Source organism: Microcaecilia unicolor, chromosome 4 (assembly GCF_901765095.1).
Source record: "Microcaecilia unicolor chromosome 4, aMicUni1.1, whole genome shotgun sequence".
NCBI lineage: Eukaryota > Metazoa > Chordata > Amphibia > Gymnophiona > Siphonopidae > Microcaecilia > Microcaecilia unicolor.
In genome coordinates, this window is record NC_044034.1 from 174958165 (window position 1) to 174973953 (window position 15789).

Genomic DNA, 15789 nt, shown 5'->3' on the forward strand with positions numbered 1-15789 from the left:
TCATAAGTACTGTGAAGCTGGTCACCCTTCCAGGACCCGGTCAGGGCTGACCCTGCTTAGCTTCTCTCACAGACAGTCACTGCTGGGCTCTTCCCTGCTCGGCCACCCACCAGGACTCAGCCTCACACACTGGGGAGCTTGCTGCCTCCTCTTTTCTCTTCAACATAAATTTCACCAACACCAGGCTTCTTAGAGTTAAGGGTTTTATTAATGACCATTTAACACACTCCTTATGGCTTGTTGCTTCTTTAACAAACATTTTCTCTTTAACTCAAACACAACAAAAGGGCCCTTCACTCAGAGCCTGCTAGATAAACCCTTCTGACAGTTTCTTAAACTCAAACAAACAGAAGGCTTTACTTTCCTTCTCCAGTTGTCAGCGTTTCCAGAGAGTGCTCCAGTATTTCCATCTACTCCAACTCCTCCCTACAGCTTTCCACCCCTCTCTTAATGAAGCTGCCTCAAACCCTCTCACAGCTGGTTCAATTTTCCAATTAACTTCTGGCTTTACCCTCTCCTGCCTAGAGTCCTCCCCCTGACTCTGGCTCTCTTGCTGCTGCAGTGCATTCTGGTCCTTGTAGTTGCCTGCTTCCTCACATACCCCCCTGGCCAAATAATTGCTAGTCCGTTTAGTTCTTATTCCTTCCTTCAACGAACTAGCAATCCCAGCCCTACTATCTGCTGATTGAACCCCCTTCTTCGCCTGAGGTTCTCTCGGGTGTCTTTCCCTTGGCAGCCTCTCTTCCTGAACCTCTACCCGCCCTGCTCTCACTCTTACACAGTGGGGAAATGCGGGCCAGTCCCTGCCCAGAATTAGCTCTTGTGGCAGTCTCGGTAATATGGCCACCCACACCCAGTGTGCACCTAAGGGCCCTCTTATCTGCACCTTCTGTAGGGGATATGTGGTGGAAGCCCCGTGAATGCACTGAATACTAACCTTCCGGCCCCCATTATGACCTCACCATTTACCAGCATGGTCTGGTCTGCTCCTGAATCTATTAAAGCATTAACCCTGACCTCCCCTATCTCCACTGTTCGCCGCAAGGGCTTCACCCCCGGGGACGTGAATCCTAGCCCTACAAAACAGTCTTTCTGCAAGTGTCCCTTCCTTCCAGATCTATAACACATTCTCTCCTCCTTCACACCCTGCCTGGCCTCTATTCCCTTGGTCCCCTTTTCCTGGGAAGCTCTCTCAGACATGCTTTTGGACTGGAAGGCAAACCCCCCTTGTCCTTTTAAACATTGTGATTCAAGGTAGCATTCCATACATTTGATAGCTACTTCCAACGTTTCACAACCCCTCTTGACCAAGTCAGTTCTTATTGGGGCAGGCAGAGCCTCTAGAAATTGCTCTAATACCAGCTCCTGTAAGATCTGCCTTACTGACCTCTTATCAGGGTCTAACCAATTTGTGGCAAGGTCCATTAGCTTCTGCGCCAGCACCCTCGGGGTATCACCCTCCGTCCACCTCCAACTCCGGAAGCGGCGCCAGTAGGCTTGCTCACTGATGCCATATCTGTCCAAAATGGCTCTTTTAAGGCGGTCATAGTCTGTTATCTCAGCGGGAGTCAAACTCCGAAACGCTGCCAAGGCCTCTCCAGCCAATGCTGGAGCCAATCGAATGGCCCACTGCTCCTGAGGCCACTCTGCTGCCACAGTCAACCGCTCAAAGGTTCCCAGATAATCCTCAATGTCATCCCCTGGAGGCAATTTTCCCCAGGGCAGCCAATTCACCTGGCGAGGCTCTCCATACCCTCGTGCTCCTCCGGCCTGCATCCTGTCCTGTAACAAGTCTAGCAGAGGTTGCTGCTGGGCTCGTGACGCCGCCAGGGACTCCTCCAGAAACTTCTGGGCCATCTCTTGCTGTTTCTGGAACTGGTGTGCCATAAACGCTATCAGCTCCTTCGGATCCATGCCTCCGGTCGTATGCCACCACCTGCAAAAACACAACACACAGGACCCAAGTGCCGCTCCTCAGAGTAGATATCCTGTCTAGAGCCCGTGACTTCTCCACACTTTTCACAATCCTCCCCCAATTCAGTGCCTGCTTACCGGACACCGGTGAGGTACTCGCATCTGCTGGCAGGACTTCGATGGATCCCACCTCTGCCACCACTTTGTGAAGCTGGTCACCCTTCCAGGACCCGGTCAGGGCTAACCCTGCTTAGCTTCTCTCACAGACAGTCACTGCTGGGCTCTTCCCTGCTCTGCCACCCACCAGGACTCGGTCTCACACACTGGGGAGCTTGCTGCCTCCTCTTTTCTCTTCAACATAAACGTTCACCAACACCAGGCTTCGTAGAGTTAAGGGTTTTATTAATGACCATTTAACACACTCCTTATGGCTTGTTGCTTCTTTAACATAAACATTTTCTCTTTAACTCAAACACAACAAAAGGGCCCTTAACTCAGAGCCTGCTAGATAAACCCTTCTCAACTTAAGACAGTTTCTTAAACTCAGTCAAACAGAAGGCTTTACTTTCCTTCTCCAGTTGTCAGCGCTTCCAGAGAGAGCTGCTCCAGTATTTCCATCTACTCCAACTCCTCCTTACAGCTTTCCACCCCTCTCTTAATGAAGCTGCCTCAAACCCTCTCACAGCTGGTTCAATTTTCCAATTAACTTCTGGCTTTACCCTCTCCTGCCTAGAGTCCTCCCCCTGACTCTGGCTCTCTTGCTGCTGCAGTGCATTCTGGTCCTTGTAGTTGCCTGCTTCCTCACAGTACATAAGTATTGCCATACTGGGACAGACCAAAGGTCCATCAAGCCCAGCATTCTGTTTCCAACAGTGGCCAATCCAGGTCACAAATACCTGGCAAGATCCCAAAAAAGTATAAAACATTTTATACTGCTTATCCAAGAAATAGTGGATTTTCCCCAAGTCCAATTTAATAATGGTCAATGGACTTTTCCTTTAGGAAGCTGACCAAACCTTTTTTAAACTCTGCTAAACTAACCGCCTTTACCACATTCTCTGGCAATGAATTCCAGAGTTTAATTACATGTTGAGTGAAGAAATATTTTCTCCGATTCATTTTAAATTTACTACTTTGTAGCTTCATCGCATGCCCCCTAGTCCTAGTATTTTTGGAAAGTGTAAACAGACGCTTCACGTCTACCTGTTCAACTCCACTCATTATTTTATAGACCTCTATATCTCCCCTCAGCCACCTTTTCTCCAAGTTGAAGAGCCCTATCCGCTTCGGCCTTTCCTCATAGGGAAGTCGTCCCATCCCCTTTATCATTTTCGTCACCCTTCTCTGCACCTTTTCTAATTCCATTATATCTTTTTGGAGATGCGGCGAACACAATTGAACACAATATTCGAGGTGCAGTCGCACCATGGATCGATACAAAGGCATTATAATGTCATTTTTGTTTTCCATTTCTTTCATAATACCTAACATTCTATTTGTTTTCTTAGCCGCAGCAGCACACTGAGCAGAAGGTTTCAACGTATCATCAATGACACCTAATCAACGATGACACCTAGATCTCTTTCTTCATTATATATTCTATTTATGACTGTGTAAGACAATATCACATTTACTGAATCCAGTTGGTCATATTGCTTATACTGACACAAATATTACTGTCTCAACCAGTAAGTTAACAGAATATATGACGGCCAAACCATGGCCGTTACTATGTTCACAAGCAAGTGATGGCAGATAAAGACCAGAGCGGTTCATTCAGTCTGTCCAACCGTCACATTATCAATTCGTGATTAAATGAACAATGAACATGATATTATATAATTGATCGTGGTCTTTCTTTGGCATTTCTGGGACACAGGCCTTAGAAGTCCACCAGGCTCTGTCCTTATGTTCCAACTACTGAACTAAGAGGATCTGCAAGATTGCAGTTTAAAGAATTTCTAAAACAACTTTTTATTAATAAATTTTAACAGCACAGAATAAGCACTTGCTAGTATAGACTTTAGAAATATTACAGTAAATATTGAGTTTAGTTTTATTTTAAGCTTCTTGACCAATATTCTGCTATGTATTCAATAAATGATGAAGATCAGCACATTATATATCAAAATCAAGTTACATTAATTAATTTAGTTTAAAAAAATGTAATGTTATAAAATAGTCTACACTAGTTTAAGCAGTTTGTAAATATGCTGTGTTTATTTGTTTTTATGTGGTTTTCTGAAACATAAGATGCAATTCTGCTTCACCTTTTAGCTTACAGAAAATAAGGAGCCTGCAAATACGTGGGAAAATGTGGGGTACAAATGCAACAAATAAGAAAATAAGTTTCAATATCCAATATCCGGCACGGCTGAGTGTGCAAATACAAGATAAGTGGCACGTTTTTAACAAAGAGGTGGAGGCCAAGAAATACGTTTTGGACACCAATATAAGAGACGCTACGTGAATGCTGGCAAGGACAGATAAAAAAAGAGAGATAAGAAATTCCAGGCTGGTCTGTATGGTTCAAATGTATAAAATGTTGTTAATGTGATAAACTTGTGAAACAGTAGAAGGCGGGAGTCCCAAGCACCTTACGGGGTCCCATTCCACTACCAAGGTATTCCATTTGTGGATGGAAGACAGACATAGAGGGGGGAAGGGAGGGAGGCAGAGATGAGGGGGGTTGCAACTCAACAGAGGGCTAGGTAGGTGGGCGCAGGAAATGATACATGATATAAATTGCTGTGAGAAAAATATCACTCAGTGGGTCTGGGGGAGGAGAGAATTAGAGGCCCAGCCCTTGCGGAGAGCATGAAAATGTACTAGATCGGAGATATGCCAGCACGAGTGATATCATGGAATGTGGGGGGTATTAACACCCCTATAAAACAAGCTAAAACATTACAAGCGCTGAAACGTCATAAAGTAGACATTGCATGCCTCCAGGAAACGCGACTAGATGCCGCAGAACATGAGAAATTACAAAGAGCATGGGTGGGAGAATGTCATTACGTAGCTTCACAGGGCCGTAAAGGGGGATTGGCTATACTAATACGAAAAGGACTCCCATGTAAGGCCAAAGTAGTGACGAGGGGGGGGGGGAAAGGCAGATATATCATTTTACATATATGGTTGCAGGGACTAGAATTTCTTTTGATAAATATATATGGCCCTCATGGGCATGAACCGGGCTTTTTTGGTCAGTTAGCTAGTGCCTGTTTGCAATATAAGACCGCGCACTTGATGGTAGTGGAAGATCTCAACTTAGTTTCTAACCCGCACATGGACTCTACAAACCCAACTTCCTCCCATTACCAAGGACCTAGACTTGCAGAGTTCTTAAATTTTCAAAAAATATTAGATTTGATAGATGCTTCAAGAGTCTTACATCCCGATGACAAAGAATACACTCACAGGCCTCGGGCCCATGGTACCTTGGCACGATTAGATTATATTTTAACAAATCGGACCCTGTTCCATATGGTTTACACAGCAGAAGTGGGGCCAGAGGAGATATCTGACCATGCGATGATCTAGATGGACTTAGAGATACTAGCGGACACATTAAAAGGAGGGGGATGGAGGTTCCCGGCCTACTTACATGGGGATGTGCATTTTCAAAAATATTTAAGCCATAAATGGGAAGAGAATATATATCACAATGCAGAACATGCACAGACGCAGCCAGAGCTGTTCTGGGATGCCTCTAAGGCAGTGATACGGGGAGACATAATTGCATATTGTAGCAGGAGGAAAAAACGTAGGTTGGCTAGCATATTGCAGTTAGAACAAAAACTACAGCGGGCTAGACGCACTTGTAGGCGTAGACCTAGTGCGGTAGGACTAGAGGAGATAAAGACACTGCAGACAACACTGAATACGTTGCTCCACGAAAGAGAGACCAGATCCACTTTATATTATAAATACAGATTACAAAGATTTGGAAACAAATCAGGGGCACTATTGGCCAGAGTCATAAAAAACTGGGGAGGGACAAGGGTGGTCACGGCCTTAAAAACCAAACAGGGAAAACTAACAAATTCGACAGGCATTTACGGAATACTTCTCGAGTCTGTACTCGGCCCAGAAGACAGAAGACGGTAGAGAAATAAAGAAATACATAACAAAATCAGGATTAACTAAACTAACAACAGAGGACATAGAAAAGTTAAATGCACCCCTGACGATAAAAGAGATACAAATAGCCATAAAGTCACAAAAGCCTCGGACTGCACCGGGCCCAGATGGGTTTACAGGGGAGTATTATAGATCGTTACCATCAACAGCGTTGGCCCCTTTGCTGGAATATTTTGAAGCGGTGATCCCCAATGGGCGATTTCCGAGGTACACCAATACGGCCTTGATAACACTGATCCCAAAGCCAGGAAGAGACCTAGAAAAGGCAGACTCATACAGGCCAATATCTCTCCTTAATGTAGACATTAAATTGTTAGCGAAAATGTTGGCAGAACGTTTAGCAGAACTTTTGCCCAAACTTATAGGGAAAGAACAAGTAGGGTTTGTGTGAAATAGACAATCAACATAAAACGTCCGTAAACTTCTGCTGGCTAAGGCCGCTTGTTATGAAAAAGAGATACCTGCTCTGGTAGTTGGCCTAGATGCTGAAAAGGCCTTTGACCAAGTACACTGGAATACATAGGTTTTGATGGGTGGTATTTAGAGGCTGTCAAGACCCTGTACAGAGAACCACAGGCCAGTGTCTTGGTCAATGGCCTGAAAGAAAAAGAATTTGGAATTCAGAGAGGCACGAGACAAGGCTGCCCCCTGTCCCCACTATTATTTGTAATATCCTTAGAACCTTTAATACGTACTCTGGAAGGGGACAGGGGAGTAGAAGGGGTTACAGTAGGAGACCATGGAGTCAAGGTACTGGCATATGCAGATCTACTTCTGATAATGCTCCATCTGAAGGGGTCGGTCCCGACACTTATAGACAATACAAAAAAATCTGGACAGTTCTCCGGCTTTAAACTAAATTTGAGCAAGTCATGTGCAATGGCGGTGGGAGTAGGTGAGACAAAGGACTGGGAACATTGGGTTCCATTCAAGTGGGCACCTGAACAATTGAAATATCTGTGAGTCATGATCCCAGCTGACTTAGATACACTCTATGATATAAATGTGCAAAGATTGATGCGAGAAACTAAGGCTAGCCTTAATGCATGGGTAAAACTCCCTATATCGTTATTAGGAAGAATAGCCTTGTTTAACATGATGATTGTACCCAAGTGGCTGTACATAATGCAAATGTTGCCACTTTGCTTGACGAGACGAGATGAAAGAAAATTACATGCAATGATACAAGGCTTTTTGTGGAAAGGGCGCAAAGCCCGATTATCCATAGCCACACTATGCATTCCAGTAGAATATGGTGGCCTTGGACTCCTGAATATAAAACATCTAAATATTGCCAGTGGCATGAGAAACATTAATGACTGGTTTCGCAATACGGAAGAATTTACAGCCACAGATATGGAAATGGCCACCATGAAAGAAGTACATTTTAGTGCTTATTTACATACATCTGAGGTGCCTACTCATTATGTGCTCCACAAAACCAGGATTATGACATTTGCAAAAGCAGTGTGGGAGTGGATTTGTCGCTTACACCAATTTACACCAAAAGTGACACCCTATCTGGCTATCTGTCGCAACCCGGCCTTTGCACCGGGTAATTTATATGGTACATTTTGGAGATGAGAGAGATGTGGTGTTAAGTACCTGTTGCAGGTGATCACAAGAGATGGACACATGAAAAAGTTTTCTGAATTACAAGCTGAATATGGGGTGCAGGAGAAAGATCAATTTTTCTATATACAGCTCAAACACTATGTGCACTCACTGCCTTGGGAAGCACTTGCAGAAGATGTACAGGAAGAGCTATCTGATGCATTCTCTATCGAGTCACAGCAAAGGGTACCGCTCTCCTACCATCATCAACATATAAAAGATAGTGCTAGAGAGCTGGATTACCAAGCCCTGTCCAGGAAACGGACCACAGACCTCAATGTGGACATAACAGCTACACAGATACAGGCCCCATGTCCTCTCGATCAGGAAAACAACCACACAAGCAACGCATTGGGAGTTACAATATAAATTTGCCCTTAGACTGCACGTTCCTCCCCGGCAGGCATTTTACATGGGACTATCTCCTTGGGGAAAATACCCCAAATGTGAGGCAGAGGGTGCAAGTTTGGGCCACATGTATTGGACATGTGTAAAAATACAAAAATATTGGAAAGACATTATAAAATATGTTAATTTACTCTGGAACCAAAATGGAGATACAACCCAGCGTTGCTGTTTGGGAGCTTAAGTTTGGGATGCAACAAACCAAGAGGATTTGTAACATTTGTAAAACACACCATAATAATCAGCAAACAAGTGATATTGACGGAGTGGCTGACTCCAAGAACCCCAACGATACAACAGTGGCGCACAAAAATGACATGGTTACTACGGATGGAGCGAGTGGGTATTACAGACATTGACTCAGTGAAGGGGAAGCAATTCCAAAACCAGTGGACCCCCTTTTGGAATACATTAACCCCAGCAGCACGTATTCATTTGTTAAATCTATAGAAATTAAGTGAATAAAGATGGAAGGACACTGGACATGGGAAGGGAAGGGAAGGAGTAAGGAGTAGATTAAAGGGAAGGTTGGGAAGAGGGCGGGAAGAGGGAAGCAGCAATCACTGTTTAAATGAGCCTAGGAGAAAGATGTAGGGGTTGGGGAAGTTGTTTGGGGAGAAATTTTTGAAAATGATTGTTGGTACGTGTAGATACACTTTATACAATATAATTTGTACAATGCTATATAATGTATACCACCAATAAAAATGAGTTAAATATATATCTTGTAATCCATGCTGATTTGCTGTAACATGATCTGAGTGTACTCTAAATTGCAACAATATTGTATTTATTCTTTTATAAGCCTACCTGATGTAATTTCTGATCTTTTGTAACACACATTGAGCTCTTTTGATGGAATGGTGTTTGTGTCATAAAAAGTCAAGAAAAAATCCCACCAACCTGATTGATCTGCAAAGCTTCTTTAAACCAATCAGATGCCTCATAAAAGTTTCCTTTATCTCGAGCCATAGCTCCTAAACGCAAATAGCCTGAGGTGTAAAAAAAAAAAAAAAAAGACAATGAAGAGACAGTTACATGCAACATTTTCACCATTCCATATATTTTCTAATAACACTGGCATCCAAAATTCTCTCCTGCAACTGTCCAATGAACCAAAAGTCACCAGGCTTAGGCACCTATATGCTTGAGAAAACAAAATAAAACATACAAAAAAACCTCCTTAAAACAAGGCTGAGCAAACCTTTTGGCCTCAGGACCACACTGGGGTACGGCTATTGTCCGAGAAGCTACATACCTTACTTGGTAAACTTTGATAAGATAGTTTCTTAAAGAACAGTCCTCGATTGTAAATGCTAGATGTTTGACATTATCCACTTGGCTGAATGAAAATGTATCCCCAGCCTTCTTTTGACACTGCATGCTGACAAAGCCTTTGGAAGAGTAACTTGGCCCCATCTATTTGTCCCCCTTGAAGCAGTCTGGAATCCCATGGACTTCATTGATTTTGGGCACTTCTTTTACTAATAATCAAAAGCATTGATTTTGATTAACAGTTGCCTCTCTGTGCTGAGCGACACAAGACAGAGAGATCCTTCATCTCTGCTGTTATTTAATTTAGCCATCAAACTCCTAATGCAATGTATCTATGTGATGGGGAGAAGTAACAGAGTGTGTTTTAGAGCAAATCACATTAAAAAGAAAAATCGGAGGCAATTTCTCCAAATTTCCATGGCTAGGCCACAGAATATCCAAGCAGCTTGTAAGTCACTCACTGGTAGGGGCTGAATCACGACCTGAAAATTTATCCATTTAAAGGGCAATTCTATAAATGGACATCGACAGTTGCCCAAGCCTTTTGATAATAAATGCAGTGTTAATTGACACTTATGCACACAAATGAATCAAGTGCTATTCTACAAAGATGTGCATAACTGCAAGAAGGGGGCACATATGTGGGTGAGTCATGGGTATGTCTCCAACTTATGTGCACAGCTTATAGAACACAATATGTTGTGTGCATTGCATGGTGAACTTAGGTGTGCTTACAATGCCTGTCATCGACCTGGGTGTTGAGTATGCCTATTCTTTGGTGCTCTAAATGCAAGTTTACGCTAGTACTCTATAATGACCTAGTTGGCCCTAACTTCTGTTATAGAATTAGTGCTCATCGTGTCACCAAGTTATAGAATTGCTACTAACTGTATAAGCACCATCTCCATCTTTCCAGCTCCCCAGTGCCAGTCCCTTATTATATTAAAAATCTGGCTGTTTAGAGATTTAAATGGCTAGATTTTACCCATATATATGAATGAAAATACACCAATTTGAAAGCGTCTCCTGCTGGCAAGTGCCTAAATTGCTTTATTTATTTTGATATTTAAACCCCACATTATCGTGAACATACTTGAGTTCAATATGGCTTACAATAAATAAAACAACAGGCAAGGTTTACAATACCATAAACAAAATATCAAATAAGAGCAGAACTTTGAATGTTAAGCCCAAAGAAAATAAGGTGATTCTATCTGTGATCTAAGGACCTTGACTAAGTAGCTTGATAAAAGTTTAGAATAAAGTTTTAGGCACCTTAACTCCCTTTCACCAAAATAAAATAAAAAAAATGGGGACTGGTTATATTCTCTGGCTGTAAAGATAAGTTACAGGTGGTATCTCAGATTCATAATAAGAAAATACCGTTACAAAAATATCTCATTCTTCTATTTGGCCTATCATCGATCTTGTATGACTTCACCAAATGCTTATCCATGAAGGCAGCAAACTTACATAAACTGGGTTGCATACGTTTCCCTATTTAGATGACTGACTGGTTAAGAGCTCATCTCAGGAAGGAGGTGCAACAATCCATGAAAGAAGCAATTTGGATGCTTAAGTCGGAGTGGCCTAGTGGTTAGGGTGGTGGACTTTGGTCCTGGGGAACTGAGTTCAATTCCCACTTCAGGCACAGGCAGCTCCTTGTGACTCTGGGCAAGTCACTTAAACCTCCATTGCCCCATGTAAGCCGCATTAAGCCTGCCATGAGTGGGAAAGTGCGGGGTACTAATGTAACAAAAAATAAAAAAAATAATAAGTCACTATGGTTCATCATAAAGTATCCAGTACTTCATAAACCTTTCACCTCACTTTAGAAAATCATGTACAGTGTAAATTCCTTCCTAAGCTAGGCCTCTTACAAGAGCTAGGCCTGTTACAAAAGCCTTTACATTGCTCTGTTTGGTTCTCACAAGTTAGCCTAATAAGTTGCCATCTTTGCAACATACAGTGCTTTCTCAGGAACTGAGGAATGACACTTCAAGGATGCAAGTTTGGCTCGAGCTGAGTATGCCTTTCATATAATGGGAATATAACCTTGGGAGGTGCTGAGAGACTGAAGATGCAGTGAGACTAAGATGGCCAGAATGTCTCAGTCTTGGGGAAAGAGAACACAAGGGCATTGTAATATGTATTTTTGCTGTGACTAACTGCACGCAGAACTGACAGCTAATTAGCCAATGACCACCGACTGTCCACATGCACACACATCAGGAGAGACTGATAGAATACAGGAACAATCCATATATGGCATAGGCTACCTAATGAATGTAGTTTAGGGGAAATCACATGATTTGGGAGAAAACGAAACTTACAAAGGGTATATATGTGATAGCTAAGCAAAGTGTTAGCAGAGCAGTCTTTATTATTCAGGATTTGTGTCTTGCTTTGCTGTATGACAACTTGCTCTAGAGAGAACAATTATTTTGTATTTTGGCTTAGTGATCATACCGATAAAGATTTTTACTGGTTGTGCCTATACCTAAATCTGATTGTCTGTCTTATTTTTTCCAGCCCATGGGGCTGAAGTGTTCCCCCTCCCAAGGGACAGGGATTACACAACAGTTCTGGAGACCACATCTTCAAAAAGATATAAACAGGATGGAATTGGTCCAGAGGGCAGCTACTAAAATGATCAGTGGTGTTGGTCATCAAGAGTATGGGGACAGACTTAAAGATCTCAATATGTATACTTTGGAAAAAAGGTGCGAGAGGGGAGAGATGATAGAGACATTTATAGATACCTATGTGGCATTAATGCACAGGAGGTGAGTCTTTCAATTGAAAGGAAGCTCTGGAATGAAGAGGAATGATGAAAGTGAATAGACTCAGAAGTAACCTAAGGAAATACTTCTTCATGGAAAGGGTGGTGAATTCGTGGGAACAGCCTCCCAGTGGAGGTGGTGGTGATGACAACTGTATTTGAATTCAAGAAAGACTGGATAGGCCATATGGTCTTTATCTGCCTTCATTTTTCTCTGTTTCTCTGTGTGGATGATGTGCTGTACATCACTTAATATTCTACAACACAGTATATCATCTGAGTTCTAAATTTACACATCAAAATTTGAAAGCTTCCTTATTGGCCATAAAGCCCATATTTCTCCCATTCTTGTGGGCTTTGAGGTGGAGATTAGGTTTTTTATATCTAGGTGTTACCATAGTAGCATATTTTCAGGATTTATTTAAAGTCAATTCTGGTCCCATGGTATGTCAAATTAAGCAAGATCTGCACAGTTGGATCAAGTTTTGGATATAATGGGCTGGAAGAAAAACTTCTTGAAACAAATATCCTCCTACACGGCGTCTGGAAAAAAAAAAGGATCTCCGACACTTTTCCAAATAACCCAAACATCTTACTACAGCAGAAACATCTGCCTGAAATTCAAAACATTTCTGAGTACTTTATTTTTCAACAGAATAGAGCTTCAGCGCATCAAGCTCAGAAAAACAATTGAGCTGTTAATAAATGAACCCCCAAAATTCATTGAGCCAACAGCTTAGTGGCATCGAAAACCATGAATGTGTCAAGGTTGAAGGACAACACTTTGAACACCAATTAAGAAAAAAAGCCCCACTATACTAAAGTATTTTCAAAGGTCATACTAAATGTTTAAACAATTGCAAAGTATTTTGAAACTTATGTAAGGGGTCCTGTTTTGTTTTTCTGGATGGACTTTTGCAGATATTAACAATAATTTCTCAAGCTTTATTTGGAATAAAAAGGTTTGTAGACTTAAAGAGACTTCATACGCCTAAAAACATTGGTGGTGTGGTGCTTACTAATCACAAGTTGTACTACTCAGCTTCCAGACTCCAGTGTGTTAAGAGTTTGTTACATGAAGATAGCACTGATGTCTAGTTAAAGTAGCTTAACCTTGGAAGTTCTACTCACTATCAAGGTATTGTTACCTAGAGCCACGTTAATTTGACGAGACCTATACTGACTCACATTCTGAATGTGTAGAATGCAGAACGAATGTACTTAAACATACAGGAAGATAACATCTCTTATAATGTCACCCTGTAAAAATGCATAATTGTCACCCTATACCTTTGCAGGAATGGTATTGGGTGATGAGGAAAGGCTAGAGAGATTAGGGCTCTTCAGCTTGGAAAAGAGACCTCATTTCCATTCCCCTCCTCTCCCCCTCTTCCATCCCCTTCTCAGGCGCCCTATGGAATGACCGATATGTTTGCAACAAGCTCTCCTTTACCCATGACCTCTTCATCTCCCGTTCTCTCCAACTCCTCGCCCTAACTGAAACCTGGCTCCCACCTGACAACTCTGCCTCAGTCGCTGCCCTGTGCCATGGAGGCTACCTCTTTTCCCACACTCCTCGCCCAGTTGGCCGCGGAGGCAGCGTCGGGTTTCCACTTTCACCCTCTTGCAAATTTCAGCCCCTTCTCATACCTCAGTCTCACTCCTTCTCATCCTTTGAAGTCCATTCCATCCGCTTATTCAACCCGCTACCACTCCCGAGTTGCAGTCATTTACCGACCCCCCGATATGTCCCTTTCTTCTTTCCTCACTGACTTCGATGCCTGGCTCTCCGTTTTTCTTGAACCTTCATCTCCGTCCCTCATTCTTGGTGACTTCAACATCCACACTGATGATTCCCCTGCTTCCCAATTCCTTGCCTTAATGTCCTCATTCAATCTTTTGTGTTCCTCTGCACCCACTCACCAAAATGGTCACTGTCTCGACCTTATCCTCTCCTCTGTGTTCCCTCCAGCTTCTGTTCCTCAGATCTCCCCCTTTCTGACCATCACCTATTAACCTTCACACTTTTTTTTTGTTATATTTGTACCCCGTGCTTTCCCACTCATGGCAGGCTCAATGCGGCTTACAGGTACTTATTTGTATCTGGGGCAATGGAAGTTTAAGTGACTTGCCCAGAGTCTCAAGGAGCTGCCTGTGCCTGAAGTGGGAATTGAACTCAGTTCCCCAGGACCAAAGTCCACCACCCTAACCACTAGGCCACTCCTCCACTTAAGCACCCTCCTCCCCGATCCCACCCAATCTCAATCCCCACATCTAGAAATCTTCAGGCTATTGACCCCCTTACTCTATCCTCTTATGTCTCTAACCTTTTCTCTACCACCACTCTAAGTCTGTCAATGAAGCTGTTTCCTCCTATGATACTATTCTCTCCTCTGCACTGGATACTCTTGCCCCTCCCATGCCCCGTCCTACTAGGTGTACCAAACCCCAGCCTTGGCTGACCTCTAAAATCTGCTACTTTCGTTCCTGTGCCTGCTCTGCTGAACATTCTTGGCTTAAATCCCGCATCCTTGCCGACTTCACTCATTTCAAATTCATGCTTAACTCCTTCCAGTCTGCCCTTTCACTTGCCTAAAAGGATTATTTCACCCAATTGACAAATTCCCTTGGTTCCAACCCTCGACTCCTCTTTGCCACACTGAACTCTCTTCTCAAGGTACCTCCGCCCCCAATTCCCTCATCTCTTTCTCCTCAGACCCTAGCTGAGCACTTCCACGATAAAATCCGTAAGATTAACCTTGAATTTTCATCCAAACCCTCCCCGCCTCTCTCTCCCTTAGTCCTCACCCCCTACTCTCCTTCCTCTCCTTCTTTTTCCTCCTTCTCAGAAGTTTCTATTGAGGGAACTGCCCTTCTTCTTTCCTCCTCTAAATGTACTACCTGTTCCTCTGATCCCATCCCCACTTAACACTATCTCTCCTACTATCATCCCAGTCATCTGTCACATCCTTAATCTTTCACTCTCCACTGCGATTGTTCCTATGGCCTTCAAACATGCTGTTGTCACTCCACTCCTTAAAAAACCTTCACCCTACCTGTCCCTCCAACTATCGCCCCATCTCTCTTTCCTCTCCAAATTACTTGAACGTGTCGTTCACCTCCGTTGTCTTGACTTTCTTTCTTCGCAACCTATTCTTGACCCACTCCAATCTGGTTTTCGCTCTCTTCACTCTACTGAAACTGCACTTACCAAAGTCTCTAATGACCTGCTGCTGGCTAAATCCAGAGGTCTCTAGTCTATCCTTATCCTTCTTGACCTATCTGCTGCTTTCGACACTGTTGACCACACTATACTTCTGGATATGCTGTCCTCGCTTGGATTCCAGGGCCCTGTACTTTCCTGGTTCTCCTCTTACCTCTCACTTCGTTCTTTCAGCGTTCACTCTGGTGGATCCTCTTCAACTTCCATCCCGCTTTCTGTTGGTGAGCCTCAGGGTTCTGTCCTTGGAGCCCTCCTTTTCTCCATCTATACCTCTTCCCTTGGTACCCTAATTTCATCCCATGGCTTCCAGTACCATCTTTACGCTGATGACTCTCAGATCTACATCTCCACCCCTGAAATCTCAACCTCGATCCAGGACAAAATCTCAGCCTGCTTGTCCGACATTGCTGCTTGGATGTCTCAACGCCATCTA

General features: G+C 43.2%; 1 protein-coding gene across 1 annotated transcript in view; it reads right to left on the reverse strand.

Moving 5' to 3' along the window:
- CTR9 (CTR9 homolog, Paf1/RNA polymerase II complex component) overlaps positions 1-15789 on the reverse strand; it is a 280854-nt gene that overhangs the window by 124439 nt on the left and 140626 nt on the right. Inside the window, exon 13 of the mRNA XM_030200983.1 lies at positions 8980-9068. Within this exon, the coding sequence (XP_030056843.1) occupies positions 8980-9068 (89 nt within the window). The remainder of the gene's footprint in view (positions 1-8979; positions 9069-15789) is intronic.